Source organism: Triplophysa dalaica, chromosome 8 (assembly GCF_015846415.1).
Source record: "Triplophysa dalaica isolate WHDGS20190420 chromosome 8, ASM1584641v1, whole genome shotgun sequence".
NCBI classification, from domain to species: Eukaryota; Metazoa; Chordata; class Actinopteri; order Cypriniformes; family Nemacheilidae; genus Triplophysa; species Triplophysa dalaica.
In genome coordinates, this window is record NC_079549.1 from 23,473,637 (window position 1) to 23,498,796 (window position 25,160).

The 25,160-nt window shown below is 39.5% G+C and overlaps 1 protein-coding gene across 1 annotated transcript in view; it reads left to right on the forward strand.

Annotated features, from left to right (window-relative positions):
- The window catches only part of scn1laa (sodium channel, voltage-gated, type I-like, alpha), a 28,006-nt gene extending 7,097 nt beyond the window's left edge, over nt 1-20,909 (forward strand). The window contains exons 6-27 of the mRNA XM_056754342.1: nt 659-750; nt 1,206-1,457; nt 2,682-2,745; nt 2,830-2,971; nt 5,273-5,476; nt 5,745-5,984; nt 6,280-6,645; nt 7,732-7,858; nt 8,135-8,373; nt 8,464-8,640; nt 9,428-9,784; nt 9,993-10,391; nt 12,306-12,444; nt 12,658-12,812; nt 13,102-13,275; nt 13,750-13,872; nt 15,332-15,610; nt 15,949-16,002; nt 16,109-16,246; nt 17,086-17,190; nt 17,272-17,542; nt 17,702-20,909. Coding sequence (XP_056610320.1) covers nt 659-750; nt 1,206-1,457; nt 2,682-2,745; nt 2,830-2,971; nt 5,273-5,476; nt 5,745-5,984; nt 6,280-6,645; nt 7,732-7,858; nt 8,135-8,373; nt 8,464-8,640; nt 9,428-9,784; nt 9,993-10,391; nt 12,306-12,444; nt 12,658-12,812; nt 13,102-13,275; nt 13,750-13,872; nt 15,332-15,610; nt 15,949-16,002; nt 16,109-16,246; nt 17,086-17,190; nt 17,272-17,542; nt 17,702-18,885 — 5,281 coding nt within the window. The 3' untranslated portion in view covers nt 18,886-20,909. The remainder of the gene's footprint in view (nt 1-658; nt 751-1,205; nt 1,458-2,681; nt 2,746-2,829; nt 2,972-5,272; nt 5,477-5,744; nt 5,985-6,279; nt 6,646-7,731; nt 7,859-8,134; nt 8,374-8,463; nt 8,641-9,427; nt 9,785-9,992; nt 10,392-12,305; nt 12,445-12,657; nt 12,813-13,101; nt 13,276-13,749; nt 13,873-15,331; nt 15,611-15,948; nt 16,003-16,108; nt 16,247-17,085; nt 17,191-17,271; nt 17,543-17,701) is intronic.
- Nucleotides 20,910-25,160: the final 4,251 nt, after the last annotated feature.

Here is a 25,160-nt window from a genome sequence, read left to right on the forward strand (position 1 = left end):
GGTACACACTAAACGCAAACAATTACGTTCACACTCTCTCGCGTGAAAAGTTCGTTATTTTCGCATGAGTGACGCGAGCTGACAAATATTATCAGCCTTCACGGAAGACAAGATTGACGTGCGTCTGCGGAAATCACGCCATCCAATTCGTGTCATTCGCATCGCCTGCCGCTAGTTCACGGTATACACGTCTTTGCATTGACTTTGTACGTAATTAACTCGCGCAAATCGCAAAATTGACGTATGGTGTGAACCCAGCATAAGACTGGTATTGTCGTCCAGGGTCACATTTCAAATATTACAAATTTTCGTTTAATGGTCCCAGCATGGCAACATTTGTTGCAGGGTAACTGTTTGGTTAACTAGTTTGGTAAACGTATGGTGCAGCCTGTGGGGCGGAAATTACAAACTTCACCTTTAACACTACATAATCCATGCAGTTTAATTTTCATCTTCAGATTCATGTCATATTTGTGATCACTGTAAGAAAAGCAGAAGGGTATAATAAGGGTATCGCCAATGCTAAAAAGCCATGCGGTCGTGCCGGTTTGTTACAGACTTGATCAACCTAGCAGACCTAGACTGATAGTGTGCCACCTTGACCATCCTGTGTCTTGTATGTTCTATAGTGTAAGATTGCCCACCCTCCATGTTTCAGATACGTAACAGAGTTTGTGGATCTGGGTAAGGTCTCCGCCCTGAGAGCGTTCAGAGTTCTGCGAGCCCTGAAAACTATATCGGTCATCCCAGGTGAGATGTTAGATGCTGGCGTTACTGTAGATCAGTGTGATGCTGGCTGCTTTCTTTAAGCTTTATGGTCAAGAGTATTGCTAGTGAACATTATACTTTACAAATTAATAAGCTTAGCATCAGATATAGTTTGCACTGAATGTACTGCTTTAGCTTAAATTGAACAAGACACTCTACACTGTAATCCAAACATTTAAAAACAATGAAACTTCAAGAAATCAAAGAATAGTTTCTGCTTTCGTTTGTGATCCATGCATTTCGTAATATGATTTCACTTGTGTGCACTGTCTTTCATGTTTTCATACAGTCATTGTTGTACATTTTCTATTCATGGACAACTTCAGCTTTTTATTCTGCCACACTTGACGTTATTTTACGAATCAAATGCTATTACTTTTCTTTTTTAGTAATGTTACCGAAGCTGGATAGTGACAGTGTTTTTGTGTTCTCCACAGGGCTGAAGACAATCGTGGGAGCTTTAATCCAGTCAGTAAAGAAACTGTCCGACGTGATGATCTTGACCCTTTTTTGCCTAAGTGTCTTCGCTCTGGTTGGACTCCAACTCTTCATGGGATCTTTAAGAACTAAATGCGTGCGGATGCCACCCAATTCCACAATGAATAACAATTCGGAGCTGGAATTTGACTGGACATTGGCCTGTAACCACAGTTCTGAGTACTGCTTTGAAAATTATTTAAATAATCCTGGTGAGTTCATGCTAGTTATGATTGATATGCAGAATTAAAAGTGATGTGTAAAGGGTCACTTCTAGCTGTCTTGGTGTCACATTTTTATATTACGGTAAAAATCTGGAAAAAGGTTATCAAACTAGTTAAGAGGACAACACTGATGTTTTCAACCCAGTTTCAATGGGACCATATAGCATAAACACATGTTTTTCTATGTATTTTGTGTTGCGCATGCATGTATTAAAATTGCTAAAATTGAAATGTCGGAACAAAAGATGCATTCTATCTAAAAGCGAATGCTTACCAAGACCTGCCTGAAACATCTTGTATAACCACACCCCCACAAATGTGTATGACTTGACTAAGACTGCCCAAATGTATACACAAGTAAGGTGGACGTACCTGTCAGTACAATTGCTTTTGAACCTGATGTTCCAAACATGGTAAGAGGTGTTACATTTCCATCACACGCTTGCAGTATTCGATCAATCGCTACGCACTGTTTAACTGGCCAATCAAAGCAAACCTCGCTTTTCAGAGCAATGAGCTTTGTAAAAAATCTGTGTGTTGCAGAGATGCGGCGGCCCAGAGGATGTACAAACATGCACGATATGTGGAAAATACTGCGTTTTTTAACCTTAAATCGTGTATACACATTACATCTAAAACAAACTATAATATATGTTTTAGCCGCGTCATATGACCCCTTTAATATAATGTATGTATGTAATTATTTGGTAATCTACTGCAGACAAAATAAGACATTAATGTTTTTTATTAAACAAGGTTACGCTTGGTTTCTCTTTAGATATTCTACTAATTATAAGTAGCATTGTCAGCTAACTCTCATTGGAGGATTCGTAGGCTATTGGGGTTAGGGGCATAAATTGACATTGGGGACCGTCAGAGTAAAGTTTTACCAGACAATAAGTGACTGTTAGTTGACAAGAAATATTATTTAATATTGTGCACCAATCTGTGTACTGTTTTGACCTTTTGCTTATTTGCATGGGGTGGCTCCCTGCGCCTTTGTGTACAAAACACGTTCCCCAACCCATCTCAAAAGTTACTTGGATGATCAACTATATAAAACCAAAGAAAAAGTATTAAACATATTAAATTAACTCAGTGTTCGGTACTCAAGTTCAAATCTTCAGAGTATTTTTTTTAAGATCACAGCTTAATGCACTATGTTTTAAATTACGTTATTGATATTTGAATATTTCTCTCCTTTTTCTTTAGACAACCTTTACATCATGGCAGGAAAGAAAGACGCTTTGATCTGTGGAAAAAGTCGTGATGCTGGGTAAACTCTGAATTTCAGATCATTTCGTGAACCTTGGTGAGAGTCCCGTATGTTCTAAATTCGTATGTCTCATTTATATTTCAGGAAGTGCCCCCCGGGATATTACTGTATTAAAGCAGGTCGCAATCCAGATTATGGTTACACCAGCTTTGATAGCTTTGGCTGGGCCTTTCTTTCCTTATTCAGACTGATGACTCAAGACTACTGGGAGAATCTTTACCAACAGGTGTGTTTGCATACTTCTTTTGTTGACATTCTTTTTTTAAACCCCTTTTTGCTTAAAGCTGCCATAACACACATCTGCCAATCTCATGTTTATCTTGAGTACCTATAGATTAGTATGGCATACTTCGTGTCTTCGAAGAGTATTTAGTTTGATCACATTTATAAAAGATAGATACAGCTGTACGATTGTTTCCAAAAAATATGACCTCCTGTCTGGGGGTGTGCGGGGGGAGGAACTAAATCATGAGCACACAATAGACTACATCCTGGCATTATACCTGCAAAAATATTAAGTTACTGTAAGTTTGTGTTGTTTACATTACACAAGTACGCGCCGATTGCAACAAAACACAGACGTATGACTTAAACCCCATTCACACAGCGCGCTGATACCTGAAAATTGCTAAAAAATTGCCAGACTGCCTTCTGTGTGAACGCAAATGCATCCCGGATAGATCCGAATAAATTATTCCGGAAATGGGATCTAGTAACATTAACGGGATCCGTCCCGGAAAGCCCCCTGTGTGAATGAATTGCAGGAGCAACGCCGTAAGGGGTGTGTCACAGTGCTGACGCACTCGTCATTACAATGAAGTAGCTATCATGCGACTGTTTCAGCGTAGGGTTCAAAAACCAGAAAGCCCTTCGATATACAAAGTTTGCATATCAACATCTAACGTCTGATCAGCTGCCATGTTGTTCAACACAATGTGAACACTTCCGCCGTTGTAGCGCATCACTACCGCTTTCTTTTCTGATGCGCATATTATATGTCACGTCAAGATCGTGTCACGTGTCTTTATGGGATCTTTATGGGATGTGTGTGAACGTACAAACAGATTACAGAAATTACGGGCAGTGTGAATGAACAAAATCTAACGATCCCGGGACAAATTACGGAACTCATTTTACATTAATTTTCCATCATCTCTGTGTGAAAAGGGCTTTAGTTTCACTTTCCGCATGGAGTTCATGTCCGGCATCGTTTAGAACCCAGCGTTATTTGTCATTTACTGACACACCTTAACTTAACTATCACAAGAGTAATGAGCTGCAGCTGCAGGCCCACAGCGCAGACAATCTTCACACAGCGCAGCCAATCTTGATGGTAAGCGGGCCTCACTGATCGGTTGGCTGGTGGGCGGGCTCTTCCTTTCCGGGAGATTTGCCCAATTAAAGGAATAACATGATCCAGACTTATAAAGAGCTTTCCAAAACAAGTTGGAGTGCTGGGGGAGTACATCAAGCACAGAAATACTACTTCATACGTCCAACTCGCTTTTTGACAAGTTGACCATGTTAAGCATGAGAAGCACGTTTAACATTGTAAATAAGTTAAAATGCATGAAACTCCGTTTTATGCCCCCTTCAAATCCTCAATCCGCTTTTAACATATGACGGTGGATGGGGACATCAAGTTGGCCTAGAGCCCTTTGGTTATTCCAGACCTGTATAAATTTCTTTGTTCCAAATATCTCCCTTTGTGTTTGCAGAAGAATGGTTCAGTAACCATCAGATATTACCACCCATTTAATGCCATAGTAGGAAAAACAAATACTATGGGAATCAAAATGCACGCAACATGCAAAAGAACGATCCCTTTAAACTAGGGATGCACCAATATGAAAATTTTGGCCAATTACAATAACTGATAATTCTTGAACATCGGAAGTCGATAACCGATATTCCGTATCTACATTTACATTACATTTAGGCATTTGGCAGACGCTTTTGTCCAGAGCGACTTACATTGCTGTATCCTATACATTTTACATAGGTATTTTCAATCCCCTGGGATCGAAGCCACAACCTTGCGTTGTTAACGCATTGTTCTTAACACTGAGCTACAGGACAGCTAAATGTTATGTATCTAAATTAACTTTATTCTTTTCTCCTGAAAATCATGTACCAGGTCTACTTTACACTAATTAAGGATTCTTTAAATCTTCTTTTAAACTTTTCTGCTATAACATTTAATTGTTAGCAGCATGCAGATGAATTGGTTCATCCAGAGGAAATTATTCACATTTTATCAATAAATGAAATATCGGCCTAAATTGTATACTTTTGTGCCAAACGTTTAAAGTAGGGATGCACGATAAATTATCGACCATATTGGTATATGCCGACCAATAGTCGTTTTCAATGTTATCGGTATCTACCGATACCGGTATTGTCGATAATTTGTCGTGCATCCCTACATTAAATGTTTGGCACAAAAGTTTCCGCCAACCCTCCTGAATGTATTCCTGTGTTTCCAACCCACTTAAAAAAGAAACATAACCATGAGCTTTCCTTACAGACTCTTCGGGCCCAAGGGAAGACCTACATGATTTTTTTTGTGCTGGTTATCTTCCTGGGATCCTTCTACCTGGTGAATCTGATTCTGGCTGTGGTTGCCATGGCATACGATGAACAGAACCAAGCCACTATCGACGAGGCTCTGAAGAAAGAGGAGGAGTTCAATTCCATGATCGAGCAGATCATGAGACAAGAGGAGGAAGAGGTGCGTTTTCAAAGTGCATGTGCTATGATTAAAGAATTAGTTCACCCAAACATGATCACTTCCCTCATAATTTACTCCCCAAGTGTATATGCCTTTCTTTCCTGAGTTAAAAGAAGAACTTCATATTTAAATGTCACCTTTTGTTTAAAGAATAGTGGTACACCTCCCTTTTTTTTACTCACCTTTAATCGAATCTTAATTATTTACTCTGCGGTTGGGTCTCTTTAAGCTTCATGAACTGTTGTGGGTTCTCTTGTGTGATCGACAGGCGGCTGCTAAGACCAAGACTGAGGAGCCCAGCGGAGAGATGACGGACAGTTCTTCCAACAACTCCAAACTGAGCTCCAAAAGCGCTAAAGAGAGACGCAACCGCAAGAAACAGCGGCAGCGTCAGGAGGAGAAAGACGACGATTTGAAGAAGGACGGTAGCGTTAAAAAGACAAGTTTCAACATCCCAGACAGAAACAACCGTAGCTCATATGAACGTACTTGCACATCTCCACGTCAGGTTAGTATGATCTGTGTGGTTTTATAACACACATATAGTATCTTTAGATCTCATCCTCATTTGCTCCAATTGGATGGTTTGAAATGAGTTAAGTTGTGTTCTCAGCATTAGATATGTGAAACTTCCTCCCTTTATGATCACCTGCACAACTTTCTTTTCCACTGTCTTGGAATACACAAAGATTCCTTCTTTAAGACCGTGCTGTGCATTTGTATTCCTTATTCTTCATCACCTTAGTTCATAATATTCAGCATTACTATGTTAAATTGTTCTTGAGGCTTGTGTATCTCTCCAGTCCCCCTTAAGCGTTCAAGATTCGGTCTTTCCCATACGGCGTGACAGCAAATCTAGCGTCTTCAGCTTCCGTGGCCGCGTGCGTTCCGAAAACAACTATGCGGACGACGAGCGGAGCGTGTGCGGGGAGACGGACAGCCGGAGGGACTCGCCTTTTCTTCCGCCTCGTTCTGAACGTCTGTACAGCAATGATAGCAAAGGCAGCCTGACTCCACGTGTGCTGCTTCCCTCTAACGGAAAGATGCGCTACGTGGTCGACAGCAACAGCATAGTGATGGTGTCTGGGGACTCGTCCATGCCCAACTCCCCCTCTGGACTGCTAACGCCAGAGATGTCCAGAAAAAGAGCCATGTTTGGAGACTTCTGTGTAAGGGGGAAACGTTTCCGTGCACAAACCTTGCTTGCCGTGTGACGTGGTGTCTGTGCTGTAGACTTTCTTTGGAGCGTTTTCTCTTTGTTTGGCCTTGTACATTTAATATTTTTCTTTATATTTCATTATTTTATTATTTAAAACCCCCATTGGAATCTGTAGATTGTTTTTGAATGATTGCGGTGGGACATGTGTGAACAATTGAGGCATTACCTTGGACAAATCAAACTGACCAAATACTGTGAATTACAGATGCTTCAATTTTACACATCCTTCAAATTTTGTGACGTGTCTACTTTGATTATCGAGTGATCTATCGAAGTCAAATTTCTGAAGGCATGTCAAAGCATGTATCTGTGATCATTCTCATCATGCGACTTTACAAAACCAACAAGGTGCATGGTGTAAAAAGACAAAACATGAAGCACTTGATGGTTAGCCTGGAAAAACACAAAGACAGTTACAGTTGTCACTTTTTCTCCATTCCACAAGTGTTTCAAGTTCTGTGTTTAGTGAAGCATGTGCTTCAAGCATGTCATTCCAATGTTCTCCAAATCAAACATACATCGTTCATTAGCTCTTTATACATCACGATTACAGTAATAAAAGCCTTACATAGCTTGCTCAGGTGTGTTTAATGAGGAAAAGGAGAAGATTTGAATAACCATGCATTACATTTTGGATCAGAAGGCGGCACGTCCTTTAGACATGATGCCCTTAAAGTGATAGTCACCCAAAAATGAAAATTCTAGCCTCGTTTACTCACCCTTTTGTCATTTCAAACCTCTATGCCTTTTTTTCTTGTGTTGAACACAAAAGAAGATATGCCACAGCTGTGGCACCCATTCACTTTTTTTTTGTATGGACACAAAACCAATGCAAGCAAGGGGCCAGTTGAAATTTTTCAAAATACCTTTTTTGTGTTCTGCAGAAGAAAGCAATTAATACAGGTTAGAAATGACAAGAGGGGGAGGAAATGATGATAGAATTTCTTATTTTTGGTGAACTATCCCTTTAAAATGCAGTGAACCAGGAAGTGAAGTAAAATGTGTGAAAATCTTTTGATTGCTCGTCTTTTAACAGGCAGATACAGATGAAGAATACAGAGGAAGATGCAACTCGCAGCGACTCGCACGAGCTTTATTACATGACCAGTCAGCCCGGAAGAGAGCACTGAGCGTGGCCAGTGGTTCCAACAATCCCTCTGACTGTAAGGCAAAGAATCGAAAGAATAGTTCACCGAAAATCTTCTGATGTTGTTTATTCTCCTCCTTTTTGTCCTTAACCTGTACGCTATTCTTTTATTCTGTGGCATGCAGTCAACTGTTTTTGAGGACTGTTTTCATTCAACATGAGTTGATACTGAACACTAGAAAATTGAGAAGCGACATACTAAATACGAATCAAATAATTGATAATGAAATATTCCTAAAGTATTCGGCTTTAAATATTTTCTGCTTCTCTCTTCCTGTTTTGAACGTGGCAGCCATGCAAGTGTGGAAGCAGAAGTGTGTGTATTGGAGCTACGAGTTTGCAGAGAACTACATGATCTGGGATTGCTCCCCCACTTGGCTGAAGATCAAGAATATTGTCCACACAGTTGTGATGGACCCTTTTGCAGACCTCTTCATCACCATTTGTATTGTGATAAACACCGTGTTTATGGCAATGGAGTTTTATCCCATGGATAATAGTTTTTCCAACCTCCTTTCGACCGGGAACCAGGTAAGCATTTCTGTCGGCATGTAACAGTAAAATGCTTTAATCATACTCATTTGTTTCCAAAAATAATTGCAAACTTCTCCTTGGCTACAGGTGTTTATAGTCATCTTTACCGCAGAAATGATTTTGAAGATCATTGCTTTGGACCCGTACATGTATTTCCAGGAAGGCTGGAACATCTTTGACAGCATCATAGTCTCTCTGAGTCTTCTGGAGGTTTGCCTCGCCAAAGTCTTGCCTGGAAAGGGGTTTCTCAGGCCGTTTCGACTGGTGAGTGTGAATTGAGAAAACTGCCGGAATAATTGAGAAGCGCAATCACGATTATTGATATATATTGATATATATGTTTTTGGTATATTTTGTTTTTTCTTCCGTATCGTGGCGTATATCCGAGTGAAACAATTTGTAATATGAGCTTAAATTTGGGGGCAGGACTTGATTTCGTTCAACATAAGGTTGCGTTTAATGCCATGGTGGCAAATATAAAATTTGAACATAAGTCTTACAAGCTTTCATGTAGCTCAGTGGTAAGAGCGTTGCGTTAACAACATAAGGTTGTGGGTTCGATCTCAGTGGATTGCATATACTTAAGTATATATGTATTGGTTAAAGCAATTTAAGCTGGATAAAAGCGTCTGATAAATGTAAATGTACAATATTTTTTGCGATTTTTTTCGCCTGTCTTGAATCTAAAGTGGTTTGTTTTATAATTTTGACGACTCTTTTTCCTCGAGTCCCCTTAACATTTAACCCAAGTGCATGCGCGTATGATGGCAGGGCAACATCTCTATATCTGGATTGGTTTGGATGACCTTAATGATGGACGTTTGTGCTTTTCCAAGCTTTAACAAACTGGGACCTACAGTGTATATACAGGCTGTAAATAAAGTGAATATTGTTATTGAAATCTTCGTGTTCAACTGAAAAAAGAAACTCATAAATGGATGACGTGAGGTTTTTTTATTTATGAGATAATTCTTTTCGGGTCAGATTAGCTGTAAAAGTATTACGTGCCAGCAATAAAATACTTAATTGTTGATCCTGTTTATTGTTACAGTTGAGGATTTTCAAACTAGCCAAGTCCTGGCCGACTCTCAACATGCTCATCAAAATCATCGGCAACTCGCTGGGCGCCCTGAGCAATCTGACGCTGGTGCTGGCCATCATCGTCTTCATCTTCGCCGTGGTTGGAACGCAGCTGTTTGGAAAGAGCTATCGTGACTGCGTGTGTAAGATCTCCAGCGACTGCACTCTTCCTCGCTGGCACATGTCCGATTTCTTCCACTCGTTCCTGATCGTCTTCAGGGTGCTCTGCGGCGAGTGGATCGAGACCATGTGGGACTGCATGGAGGTGGCGGGACCGCCCATGTGTTTAATCGTTTTCATGATGGTCATGGTGATCGGAAATCTGGTGGTACGTGTGGTCTGGTTATATGAATAAGAACATGAGTATTGTGTGTTTGGAGAAACCTGTTTCAGAGCAAAAGCATTAATGTTGTGCAGCTAGTCGAACAGACACACTCCTTCATGTTTCTTTCCATAAATGCAACACTTTTGCTTCCTCTTTCACAAAGTCGTACACTGACTGTCATTGGTTTCCATCACGTCTGTTTTCCTTGCAGGTTCTGAACCTGTTCCTCGCTCTGCTGCTCAGCTCCTTCAGTGCCGACAATCTCGCTGTCTCTGAAGACGAAGTCGAGAAAAACAACCTGCAGATAGCTGTCGGTCGAATCAAGACAGCGTTCACCGTCATCAAAGTCAGTCTGCGCCGTTTCTGCCGTAGCGGCTGTGTGAAGAGAAAGAAGCAAAAGAAAGAAGCAGACGGGCAACTGAACGATCACACCTCATTGGAGTTGTTTCCAAAAACCTCACTGATAGACATTGACAAGGAAACCGAGCATATTATCAGCAACCCGAGTTTGACCGTCAGTGTCCCGATAGCTGAAGAGGAGTCTGATTTTGTCTGCCTGAACACTGAAGACTTCAGCAGTCTCTCTTCGGACCCCGTGGAAGAAAATGAGGTAAGGTTGTCTGCTGTTTGAAGGGGTTGGAACGATAACCTGGAGATGCGCGACCTGGATGTTTATCACACTTTTTTAACCTGCCAGAAAAATGGCCAAATAACATCACTGTTTGTCTCCACCAGTGATGACAGTTCACCCCAGTATCGAGATGTTTGTTTATGACATCATGGGGGGCCATCAAGATTTGTGATAACAGCGTCGAGTTTCTGTCAGGTTGAGGTAATTCCAGTAAGTGCTTTGAGGATTACGTCAAGGTGTATGTAATCGGAGCCTTTATGGGAGAGGGGTCAGAGAAGCAATGAAATATCTGCCTTCAGATCCCATTATCTGCCATTTAAAGCTGAGTGTGAATGTGTGTATTTACTTTCGGTTAGAAAACGAGGGAGCGCTGTGCTGTGGTGTTCACACTTGACTTCTTTTTCTGATCTGAAAATATGATACATAAATTCGTACAAATATTTTTTATTTATTTAAATCAGCATTTCTTAGTGCAGGTTTGTGTGTGTGTGAGAGAGATAATGGTTAGTGTTGTTTATTCTAGGTGTCAGCACAGGGGTTGGTGGCTCCCATTATGATGAAAGGCCAATCGGGTTGACCACTCCTTCTTAAAGAAACGTAATCCCACTGTCTTCTCTATGGTATCCTCCACAGTCTCTTCCACAGACTCATCCTTTACTGACACCCTAGCTGTCTCCTCCACTGCATCCACTACCGTCTACTCCACAGTCTCCTCCTCTGACCTGGCCACCTTTTATTAGAACGTTCCCACCGAACGCGGCCTGTGCGAATGAATCGCGCTTTTCGTGCGTAGTTGGATGCTGGAAAATTTTGAGTTTACTCGCTTCATTCGTGCTTGACATTCACTTCACTACAGACGTGAATTCGCGTCTAAAGAGCGTTTTTTAGAATTTACCAGATTGTCCGACCTCCTCACTCACTTAATTCCGAGCGAAATCCGTTTTATTCCTGTAAAATCCTGTTTCGCTAAAAAAAAGAAAGATGTATCGTACAGCTCCGGGTATCCACATACAGCAACGATGATTTTGTCCTCCATTGTTGTTTTGAATTTCTGCCTTCGCTCGCTATGACGTCACAAGAACAAGCTCCTGATCGGTTCATGCGGCGCGAATTTTCGTCAAAGTTCAGATCTTTCAACTCGCGCAATTGTTACGCCCCACTTGTTACGCGCATCAAAGGCCCCAAACACTTAATTCACAGTGCCTCATTCGCGCGAATCGCACCGCACAATCTCCTACCGCGTCTTTACATTGACTTGACATGTAAATCAACCGCGCTTAACGCTTCATTCGCGTTCGGTGGGAACACAACATTAGGAAGCTGATCCTTCAAGGCGAACATTTATATATTTATCCATTTGGGTTTTATCCAAAGCGACTTATATTGCAATATCCTATACATTTATACATATGTATGTGGAATCCCTTGGGATCGAACCCACAACCTTGAATTGTTAACGCAATGCTCTCACCACTGAGCTACAATTGGAATATCTAAATCTTACCCGGATACAGCAATGCTGTTTTCTGATTGGCTGTTCGGTATCTATATATTTTCAATTGATGAGCTGGTGCGTAGCAGGGCCTTCTGAACTTAATTGGGAACTCAATTGATTCATCGACGCAACTTGGTGGGCGTTATCATGGATATTTCTCTGCGTGAGAAATACAAGGTGTGGCGTGTGAAAGGGTTGAAATGCTTGAGAGCCCTGTGTATGTTTAATTGCTCAGATGCTTGTTCTAGAAAGTAAATCGAAAAGACATGTAAGCTTGTGAAGTGACTCAAGCTTCATTTCTGACGATTGTTTAATGACCGAGACAAAGTGATTGACGGACGTTGCCGTCTTCTTCACGTTGCTATAGTCACATGTGTTGTGTTGTGCTTTTTTTGCAGAAGTTGGATGATGTGGATGCAAGCTCTTCTGAGGGCAGTACGGTAGATCTCAGATACTTTGGACATGCTAGAGATGGAGAAGGGTCTTTAGAGGTTGAGCCGGATCAATCTACAGATCCAGAAGCCTGCTTTACAGCTGGTGATGTTTTTCATCTTATCTTCAGAATATCATACAAGGGATTTTTGACTAGGGCCATTCTGGCTGTTTCAATGGGTCCTAAAAAGCCATAAAACTGTTATAAAAGCCATGTTCTTGGTTACAATCATTCATACCATGATTCTTGCAGATGAAAATTGAAAAGTGTGTCAATGTATTTGCGTATTGAAAGGCAACAATACTTTTGTACTGCAGGGTGTGTCCAGAGGTGCCCGTGCTGTCAGGTGAATGTTGAAAAGGGCTTCTGGAAGACCTGGTGGATGCTGAGACAAGCATGCTTCAGGATAGTGGAACACAGCTGGTTTGAGACCTTTATCATCTTCATGATTCTGCTCAGCAGTGGCGCTCTGGTAGGACAAATGCTGAAAATATTTGAATATATATATTTTTTTTCCGGTTTTATTTGCTTAAAATAAAAAATGAAAAAAAGGATGGACTAAGTGACTCCATTGGTGCAATTGTATATTTCATGAGACATCCATTACCAAATGTTTTTTCAGTGGATTGACTTTTTATTTGTTTTGTGACATTAATGCAATTTTGACAATGAATTATATAACGAATTTAAAAGAAGAATATGAAGTCTCAATGGACATGCTAGAGAGCCATTCTGTGTAATATTTTGCATTTGTTTTGCAGGCGTTTGAGGACGTTTATCTCAACTCACAGAAAAATATTAAGATCATTTTGGAGTATGCGGACAAAATTTTCACGTACATCTTCATCCTTGAGATGCTGTTGAAATGGGTCGCATATGGATTTGTCAAATACTTCACCAATGCGTGGTGCTGGCTGGACTTCATTATTGTTGATGTAGGTGCTTCGTTTCATAAATATGACATCATCTGACTAACTGTGTGCGCCAGAGTCTTAAAGGAACAGTTCCCCTTAAAACAGAAACAACTTTATTCCTGGACAGTGACAAAGAAAATGTCTGTGTTTCAATCACAATGGGGTAAAAATGAGTTATTAATGAGCACTTTTTGTTTGGAGGTGAAGTCTTCCTATAAATTTGTAAATAAATTAAAGTTTTATCTTTTACCACATGCAGTAACTTGCGATGCATCTGTTAACAGTGTCTGTACATTTGGTGAGTGTCTGGGACAGTGTGTGTCTGATGTTGGAGAGATGATGTTTGACAGAAACGGAGTGAGTGAAATGGCCATTTATGCATTGGAAAAGCCATTTTCCCAAGAGAAACCGCAACGAGAAATGTGCGGAAGGAGCGCACACATCCCTGCTTATCTCCTACAGTGATTACATTTTTGTCTGTGTGTGTGTGTGTAGGTTTCTCTGATCAGTCTGGTGGCCAACGCCCTTGAGTTCTCCGACTTAGGCGCCATCAAATCTCTCCGAACCCTTCGGGCCTTCAGACCTCTCCGAGCTTTGTCACGTTTTGAGGGAATGAGGGTAAGATCTCAGGTCATGAAATCTCTAATATCAAACGCACAGAACATCTATAGACACAATTTCCAGGGTCAAGAATAACCATGAAATATCAGAGAAATATCCTCTTTAGAAGTCTATAAACAATTATTGATTCTTTTATTTTTTATCGTTTTTAGGGATATCTCCTTGCATCAGATGTTTTTACATTTTCAGAATAAAAATATTAATAATATTAATATAATAATATTAAATAAATTAACTAAGGATCTCTCCATTTTCCATTATTAATTATTTATTAAGATTAATTATTAAATGATTTTTAAAACTAAAGTATTAAATTATCTGTAGTAATATGATGCATGCTTGAATGAGGTCTTTGTAACTAACCTCTGTAATGTCACATCTTTTTTTTGAGAGGATATTCAGTCAAATATTGTTGGGTTAATTAACATTTCTATCAATTAGAAAATGTTTTGACACTGTTATTGTTTAAACACAGGCGTACTCGTGACCCAGTATGACATCACAGGTATATTTTCCATTCAGATGTCTTTAAAACACTGGATCAATAAGCATCACACTGTTTGCCCCACCGTTTCCAATTATCATTTGTTTGCTTCTTGGTTTATAAAATATACTGTGTTGTAGTGATGTGAGGTGATGTAATGTGCGACCGGGAAAGGTTTTGTCCGGTGTTTAGTTAATGCTCAGCTGTAATGTACAGGCAGTTTTATATGATAATCTGATGGGTGTGGATTGTGCTGGTATTGACTGAACGCATGTGTTCGTTTCCCACACTGATGTTATGATGGTTTCCCCTCACGCTGTCTCTCTTCTTCCTCACTCTCTCTCTCTTTCTTTGGTCTGTATGTAACATGCATTTGGTTGTCATTGATGGGTTGTTTCTTCATTTGCACAACACATCTTTACATAACTGCATTAATGTCCAAGTTGAGATATAAAGCGGGATGCTTTTCAAATGGGAATTTTTTATTGAGATGCAATCTGGATGCAGAATTGAATTTTGAGGTTAAATCAAGGATGTAGAATCAAAGTGCAAATGAAACAAAACATAGAGCTGCTAAGTGTAGTTTTTGTTCCAGAATTAATACAAATGTTTTCATATACATCATCATTAGTGTTTGATATATTTGATGTATTTGTGCATGTTATTTAGACACAGAGCTTTAGTTGAGTTGTTTAATTGAAGTTGTTAGTGTTGAAGTGATTTGCTGGTGTTTCCTTAATGTAAACGTTTTGGTAATTTGACATTTAGACTTACATTTTGAATTATTTGTCCAATCAAATTCTCTCTTGAGTTTTAACTCCGTAAATTCAGTTGGGTTCAATTCGCACACATGAATTATAAACTGGGTAAAATTCTGAATTTTGCAGATAAACTGAATATATATATACAATGTATGTATAGTTGTATTCTGATTAATTATGTGATACGTTCGTGATGTTTTTGTGGACACAGGTGGTGGTGAATGCTCTGCTGGGCGCCATCCCCTCCATTATGAACGTTCTGCTGGTGTGTCTCATCTTCTGGCTGATTTTTAGCATTGTGGGTGTCAACTTCTTCGCCGGAAAATTTTATCAATGCGTGAACACAACCTCAAATGAACGGCTTCCCCTTTCAATAGTCAAAGATGAAACGGACTGTAACAACATGAATGAAACCGGGGATATCCTCTGGAGAAATGTTAAGATTAACTTTGATAACGTGGGAAATGGATATCTGGCCCTTCTGCAGGTGGTAAGTGACCTCAACAGTATATGATAGTGTTCTGATCTGGTAATTTATTCTTTCTCATCCCCTTCCATCCCATGTCTCTTAAAAGGACTAAACCATTTATTTATTTACTTTCATTTTTAGTCACAATTTAAAGGCAGCCCAACATATACTGATGTATTGATGAATACCCAATGATGCTTCGAAATTGTATAGAAAACCTAAAACATTTGTTTATTAATTTTTTCCTTAAATTGGGTATGGTCATTTTGTTAAGATTTGTAAAGAACTTTAAGAATAGACTCACTTGTGATCTTCAGAGGTTTTATTTAAAATTGACTATTGTTTTGATCTGTTTTTAGGCCACTTTTAAAGGCTGGATGCCCATTATGTATGCGGCTGTGGACTCACGCAGTGTAAGTGAATTTTGGATGATCTTTTTTAAACGGCTCCATCAAACATAAAGCATTTGATCACAGATGTATTTTATAGACATCATAGTGATTTGTTTTATTCCTGTAGGTCAAGGAGCAGCCGGAGTATGAATCTAATCTGTATATGTACCTGTTTTTCGTAATCTTCATCATCCTTGGAGGTTTTTTCACATTAAACCTCTTCATTGGTGTCATTATTGACAACTTCAACCAGCAGAAGAAAAAGATAAGTATCTAAATAAACTTTAGATTGACAGTTGGACGTTTGTTTGTTTCTAAATAATCTCCATAGGATGTCTTTCATTTCATGCAGTGGATAACAAAATGCTATAAATCCCTTTGAATAGTTTTCATGAAGATTACATTTTTTTTGCATTTAAATTTTGCGTTTAATGCGTTTTGGAAAAGAGCTCTTCATTTAGGTGGTCATATTTGATGACTTGATGTGGGCATGTCTGTTGTCAGGATGTAGGCATCTCTGTTTGCTGAATGTTGGACTCTTTGGTCTTTGGTATAGGCTGGCGTATCTGTTTTCTTTATGTGGCCGTGTTTTCACCAGATGTGGGTTGATGTGATGTGGGCATGTCAGTTTTCTGGAAATCATGTGGTTGTGTCCGTTGTCTGGATGTGGGCATGTCTGTTCTCTGGAGGTGGTTGTGTCTGTTGTTTGGATGTAGGCGTGTCAGCTGTAGAACTTCTGTACAGTGTGGTCTAAAAGTATGTGACTTGACTGTGCAACATAAAAAAATTTTCTTTAAGCAAATCTGTGACATTGACCGTTTCAGCTCTTTTGTGTGAATGGTAAGAGTTTCTTGCTTTTGTTGAAACGCAAGATCAAAGAATCACATAGGGATCACGTGGGTTTTGCACGTTTATTTGATCATTTATGGAGTCCATGCCAGCTTTGAGGATATGGTGTCAACAAAGAAACAGCCCACATTTCAGTTAATACATTTTTATGAACTTACTCAAATTCACATTAAAATCATTGTAGTTCCTACAAATCCTAAATAAAACGATGTATAGTGTTCCTTCTAAAATGACGTCTCTGTGTTGTTTCTTTACTTTGGAGGTCAGGACATTTTCATGACAGAAGAGCAGAAGAAATATTACAATGCAATGAAAAAGCTTGGCTCCAAAAAACCTCAAAAACCCATTCCGAGACCAACGGTAAGCAACCTTTTGAACTTATTTCATTATCAGTTCGTACATCTCTTGAGAAATACACATCTGATCCCACATTTATTCCAGAACAAGATTCAAGGATTTGTCTTTGACCTTGTGACCAATCAGGCCTTTGACATTTTCATCATGGTTCTTATATGGCTCAACATGGTCACCATGATGGTGGAATCACACGATCAGTCAAAAGAGAAAACCTTGGTTCTCTACTGGATCAATATTGTCTTTATAGGGCTGTTTAGTGGTGAATGTGTGCTGAAGATGATCTCGCTACGACAGTACTACTTCACCATCGGCTGGAATGTATTCGACTTTGTCGTGGTCATTCTGTCTATAGTTGGTAAGTGTATGAGAAAGACTATCACTGATGCTAGTAGTTGTCAGCATAGACCTTACAATACATGATTTTTTATCCATTTCTCGGTCATGAGAAGATAATATTGGGATTTGTTTATGTTTAGTGTACCTGTTGTTTAACTACAATAATTTGTCCTTTCAGGAATGTTTCTTTCGGAACTCATCGCAAAGTACTTTGTCTCACCGACCTTGTTTCGCGTAATACGCCTTGCCAGGATCGGTCGCGTGCTGCGTCTCATCAGAAGTGCCAAGGGAATACGGACTCTTTTATTTGCTCTGATGATGTCACTTCCTGCCTTGTTCAACATCGGACTACTGCTCTTCCTTGTCATGTTCATCTACTCCATCTTCGGCATGTCCAGCTTCGCCTATGTCAAGAAGTCGGACGGCATTGACGACATGTTCAACTTTGAGACGTTCGGCAACAGCATGCTGTGTTTGTTTCAGATCACCACGTCGGCGGGCTGGGACGGTCTTCTGGCGCCGATGCTCAACACCCAACCCCCCGACTGCGACCCGAAGAAAACCTTCAGTGACGGCACAGTTGTGGGCGACTGCGGAAACCCTATGGTCGGCATTTCCTTCTTCGTCAGCTACATCATTATATGTTTTCTGGTCGTAGTGAACATGTACATCGCCGTGATTTTGGAGAACTTTAGCGTGGCTACCGAGGAGAGTGCAGATCCTTTAAGCGAAGACGACTTTGATCGCTTTTATGAGGTTTGGGAGAAATTCGATCCTAAAGCAACCCAGTTTGTGGAGTACAACAAGTTGTCCGATTTTGCGGATGCGCTGGACCCCCCATTGCGTATTCCCAAACCCAACAGATTACGGCTGATGTGCATGGATTTACCAATGGTGAACGGAGAAAGAATCCACTGTCTGGATATTTTGTTCGCATTCACCAAACGTGTTCTCGGTGAAGGGGGCGAAATGGATATCCTTCGTGGACAAATGGAAGAACGCTTCATGGCCTCCAACCCCTCCAAGGTGTCGTACGAACCCATCACCACCACCCTCCGCAGAAAGCATGAGGATACGTCAGCCGCTGTGATCCAGAGAGCCTTCAGGAAGCACAAGGTGAGGCTTGGCATACGGAAGATGGGTAATATGCACATAGAGACAAAAAAACAAAATGGAAAGGTCCCAAGAAATGAGTCTAAGGACAATGAGAATTGTAACGATAACACTGAAAATTCAGACCTGACGCCTTCCACGTCATCTCCCCCATCATACGAAAGCGCAACGCCGGAGAACAAAAACAAATACAAGAAAGACAAACGCGAAAAGGAAGTCAAGGGTAAGGATAACGGCAAGACTGATTGAAATTGACATTCTTTATGTTTACATCTTCAAAAGATTATATGTGATGGTGGTTGCCATTTGGCGCGTGTTTCTATGCCATCTTGCCTGAGCATACTTGAACTTTGTGCCTATTTTCAGAGCTGTGAGTGACTGAGTTGGGCAGTGAAGCTGCCGTTTCACTCGCTGGCTCCATATGGCAATGGACCAAATGCTGTTGAAAAGTTTGTGTAGCGTGTCCGTGCTGTACGTTTCAGGGTTACACCCAGTGTCTTGCATTTCAATGCAATCTCTTGTTTAATATGTTTTAAAAAAGTTTTGTATTCGGTCACGTTTTTTGTGCAATTTCTGGAGAGTGTTGTGTTGCCCGGGCTCAGACAAAATTCAGAATTCATTTTGTTCTCCTCAATTCATGAATTGGAATTTTGAATTGAATCCCACAAGATGTTGAATCGGCAAAACAAAGTGCTTCTGAAAACACTGTGCGGTGTAATGTGTGTACGGTAATTCATGCTGAAAAATATGTAAAACTATAAAAAGTTTTTTGTTTCATAATGTTGCATTTATAAATCTAATTATGCATCTTCACGCATTAGAGTTTGTTTACATATTGTTTTTAAGAACCAAAAACTCTTTCTGCTTTTTTGCTGTTCATTTACTGTACAGGACTATTTGAATGGCGTAATAATACTTCATTTTGAAAACTTGTTTCAAGTTTTGTAAAATAATACTGTAATCATCTCTACATAAACTACAACACAAATTTGTGAAAACTGCTATGTTATGCACATAACATGTTCACTACTCTTTAAAAGAACGTGAATGTGCTTGGTGTTTCTTTACAAAGTGACGTCGCCAACTACTGGCCTGGAATGCATAATACAGCCATTTAAGTTTTCTATGCAGATCCGCGTGAACTGAGATCGTTTTCACAACAATGTTGTCTGTATGTGAAAATTCAAAACACACATACGTAGTTGTTATGGAAATGTACCCTAAATTCAGGGATTGGATTTGAATTTATGCGCCATTTTTTTTCGAAAGTTATCCAACAAAAGTGGTCAATTCCCTGTTCGTCACTAGAAATGTAACTGCATGAATGTTCATCTGTAATCCCTCTCAGAATGGCTGACTCCCTCTCAGGTGTCTTTGAACGTGATAGAAAGCCATTCGTTCATGTGCTTTCCCTTGATTTGCAAACATCCCTGCCAACCTCATGAGTTATGTTATATTTCACTCTTCTTTACTCGACGTTGCTCATGCAAAATCTTCAATGAATCATTCCCAGATCACATTGTGTGGTGTGGCTATTCTGAACCTTGTTTTACAAATCTTTCGTCTTTTACTAAGGATGTAGTTCAAATGTTTCTCTCTGAACGATTATGAACGTGTGTTAATATTTTGTAGGCATATGCAGTTTGTTGTATAATTTCTATAAATGATGGATTATAATCTATATGGAGAATGTGAAAAGTTATGCATCTGCATTAAGATCATTTACAAATGACCAAACTATCTTATCAATGAAATGATCTGGGGAGTGTAAACATTTTCATTGTGTTTATACTGAAATGTCAAATATTACCATTTGATTTGTATTATGCATTTTGTTTTTGTGTCTATGCACTTTTGTTGCACCATTTTCATGTGTAACATATTCAATGTTATTCTAGTTCTGTACTTTTCTCTTTTATCAGAAGACATTTTGCTTGACACGATCCTTATGCAGATCGATCCTTATGATGTCAGGAATTGAGTTGAGAGTTTGGGATGGCACGACATCAGAACTTCTGTATTTGTTTACATTTTTGTTTATATATGTATCGGTTTTGTTTCTTAAAGGAGTCTGAATATAGGTTCACTATCACACAACACAGTTGTACGATTTATTCGCTCCATGTGAATGTGTCCATGTCATGTATTGAGCAAAATAAGTATAGGTATATTACGAATTTATATAAAACAAATATCAAAGTATCATCCATCAGAAATCGGTAGCTTTTTTATGCATCATGCTTGTAGTATGTGAGTTAACTGCATGCAAGATATTGGGTCAGTTCTTGAAGCCAAAAGAATAAACTCATCACTTACATCATCTGTGAGAACTCTGTGTATTTTCTGTTTTTGTTATGACAACAATTCAGTGCCATTGAACTATAGGTGACTAGGACTGAACAGATCTTTAGATCAGGTTTTCTTTAGCAAATTTCTTTATTTACTTAGTTTTTTTGTTTGGATGACATAAAATTTGAAACGGAAAAGTGCTACATCCATTTAACGTGAGCAATATGTTTATTGAATTTTAAACATGCACTAATGCTTAATGAACACGAGTCCTCATAAATTCAGATCGTAAACTCACAAGAGTGTTTCTGTGGAAAAGAGAGAAGTTTTATGGACACCGCTTTGGTCTCCAGTGATTTTGTGTCGGCTGTAATTAGGAGAACATTAGAGCTGCCCGTCATTTCAATATCTCCACCGCCAGCAGCATTAGTATCCACGTCCGGAGAAAACACTCCTTTCTTTTCTAATGAGATTTTAAGTGTAAATTTTACATTTTCTTTTCCTCCGAGATAACTGTCTGACCACACACCATATTCGCTTCGTTTGAAAGAGAAGATAAGAGGTCCATTAGCAAAAATATTTCTCATTTTCTTAAAGGGATACCGCCCAAAAGTAAACATACTGTCAACATTTAGTTGTTCCAAACCAGTATAGTTCTTGTTTGGTTGAACACAAATAAAGATATTTGGGAAAATGGTAGCAACTGAGATTTCTGGGGCATCACTGACTAACATGATAGGACAAATTATTGTATTGTTGTATTGTTATGTTGAAAAAAAAAATGTTTTGAAGAATGTAGGAAAGCAAACAGTTAAGGGGCATCTTTAAGTACCAATTTTTTCTACTATGGTAATCAATGATGTCCCAAAAATGTCACTGTTTTTTTCTAAATATTTATTTTTGTGTTCAGAAAATCTAAGTAATTTATACAGATTTGGAAAAACTTGAGGGTGAGTAAATCATTTTCATTATTATAAATCTGCTGTGCCCCAGTGTGACCTTCAAGTTTTAGTTTTAGTTGAATTTGTCAATCTAATCATTTACATTGATTATAGCTACAAAAAACGGATCTAAATGGAACCGAAAACAAACTCGTGCTTACTTTCACACAGAAATCCATGTCCGAGCACGTCTTGTGTTTCCTTGCAACAACTGCAGCTGCGCACGCAGGCGCGCATTGGTGATGCCACGTGACTGAGGTAGACTATAAAAACATGACGAAACTAAAGAAAGTTTCTGAATAATATCCTTAATTTTATTCTGACTCGACCATTAATAGCCCCTGTAGATGGACATCAGAATTTGAGGAAGCTGATAGGAGATGATGAGTTTGAGCGAGGTAAGACTTCATAAACAAACTGCTGTAAATCCAGCCAGGTCTCAGATTAGAGGAAATTGTTTCAGGAAAACCATGCATGTCCACAGTTAAAAAATGAACAAACTTTGAAAATATTTTTTTTTTTTAGATAACTCATGCTCATTATATCAGTTTGAGCCATAGAACGATTGGTTTCTTGATTCGCTTAGTAGGACTAGGTGTTATAATCCAGCTATTTTCGCACAGCTGAATTGCCCAATAGGACTTTTTCCACGCCTAATGCCAGGGGGAAGCAGTCAAGTATATGAACAGAGGAAAGGAGGTTTCACTGGGTTCATCGGGTAAGCTTCATCTGGGCAATAAATGATAGAAATAGATAGCAAATTTACCTTTCCTTGCTATTAGCAGAGAGACATCTTATGAGTTGTGTGTGTCCCACTTTCTTCACATCCATTATCCTGGGTGAAAGATGCCTTTTGGTGCACCTCGGTCTCTTTGGGTGTTTCGACCCTTTACCACAAGACACCCTAAGACGAGGGAGGCCCACCGCAGTTTGAACAGACCTGGATGTGTGTCGCAAGGTCATCTGGCAGCCATGCTGTGTCCATCCACCTCAACCACAGCCATTGGCTTCTCACCGAACCACTTGCCAGTTCTTGAATATCGTCCACTGGAGGTGTCCTCTGAAATTTACAAATTTGCAAGCCATTGCGACCTCTGCATTTAACCCGTCCGGTCTTTAGTGACGTGGCAAGTTCTTTGACCACTGTCTATAGAGCCTTTGTAGTGGAATTGGAAACAAAGCTCCTGCACCCCACTTCCACCGGGAACACTTTCGCTCTCCAACCCTGATCTTCAGCCTACCCGGCACATGTTGGCATACTAGAGATTCTTTCTTTTAAATGCTTCATTAATGGCCTCTTCCTGAGGTACATTCAACTCAACTATGAGGACTGTCCTACTGGAGCTAGACCACAGAACCCCATACGGCCGCAGATTGGTCGCTTGGATTTCAAAGTGGAAATGAAGTCTGTGGTTTAAATCAACTCGCATTTCCCAATCCCTGGCTCTACTTAACAGACCTGAATCTGAGGTTAAAGGCTTGGGCCGAGTTTTCTGCCCCCTCCCGAATAAAAGGAGGGTGCCTTTTTGCGAGTTAGCCTGGGCGTTTTGGGGGATGGCATTGGTCTCTACTGCTGCAGCCAAGCACTTCAGTACTTTTCAATTGCCATTGTGAAGGCCAGTGGGTTCCTCTTGTGAAATATTGTAATTCTAAATTCTTCAAAAGGTGTAATTATTCATTGTTATCATTGTGTAATGAATGCAGATGTGTAAGAAAAAAACCTGCTTTCATTATTTCCATTCAAGTATGTCAAAGATACTTTTTAAAATACATACATTTTTAACTTCCCCAGTGTTGTAACAGTGGTTTAAGCAAGGGATGTTTGTATAGGGCATTGTGTTTTTTATCGTGTGTTTTTTTTATGAAAAAAGTGATGCAACAGTAGAACAGTAGAGACAATGTCCCAGACTTCATTTATTCTGGTGGTGTAAGTTGAAAGTGGATTTCTGTCTCTTAATTTTTTTTATGTATGAAAAGTAAATTTTTTGTTTGGAGCTCTGGTGTGCTGACTTTTCATTGGTTGAGCACCCTTTCAAGGTTGATTTGTGTACTTTTATTTAGTTTTTCTGTTTTGTGATATTTGTAATATTTCCCTTTCCTGATGTCATCATGACAGCAGATCTCGAGCTTAGTGATGTTCTTCACATGTTTCTGTTGAACCTTCCAACATGATCTGAAGATCTTCTAAAAGGCTTTGAGTGTGTTTTTTAAAGAAAAAAGATAATCTGACACTTTTTCAGTTTCATGAATTTGATAAGAAATCCCCAAACAGCCAAGATAATGTTACAATTCTCGATGTTGTTGATACTGTTTCTTTTTTATTAACATTTATTTTATGATCGTATCATTTATCTCTAAATTAAATGCGATCAAAGCATATTGTTTATATATTGTAAATACAGATATATTGTTTCATTAAGTTGATCGAGGAGCATCTTTCCAAGAGCGCATATTGGAAAATGCACAAACTACATCCAAACAGATCTCTGAACACAATCTCTGTCTTTAAGTGACTTTAGTTTAATCTGATGAGCTTTTATCTCCATACACAGGAGAAGAAATCCCGTCATTTTCTGGCTATTCAATAAAAGCCACTCTGCGTTCTCATTTTTCACCACACCGCACCCACATATGTCATTTGGCCACATATGGTTTATTTCCGGTTTCCACTAAAAGTCATTTGGGCTAATGCAGAATAACTCGATTTGATACGCAGGCTGCCTCTTATTTGACCCCATTAGCATGAGAATAATTTAATAATTTAAGGAAAACACAATTAAGCGAGACGTTTCCTTACAACCATTCCGTACGGCCCCTAAAGTGACCAACACTGACTGACTGACTGTGTTGAAGGGCCGGTCGGTATGTTTGATGTAGCTCATGGCTCTTGTTATAGCCTTGTGATTGGCTGAACTCAGGAAGCTCTGGTCCGAGACACTTATTCAAATAAAAGTGATGCTGGACTGACTCCTGTGCTGTTGCTTAGCAACGTGACATCAGGTTGACTAGTGACGGGGCTTGCAAAGCAGCACTGCATTAATGTTCCATGATTTTAGGCCATGTGTACTTTTTTGGATCAAAATTGAATACATATTATTGTAGATTTTCTTCTTACTTTGCCTTATGTTCATGTGTGTGACAGCCACGTGTTCATTTGCATACTGAATTGCGATTGGCCGCGTCTTCACAATGTTTAACTATTCACAGCTGGGTTTACACTACTGCAGGATCAGAGTCATTGAGAGAGAGAGTTGCGTCAACTCTGTTGACTCTAATGGAACAGTTTTTCACATC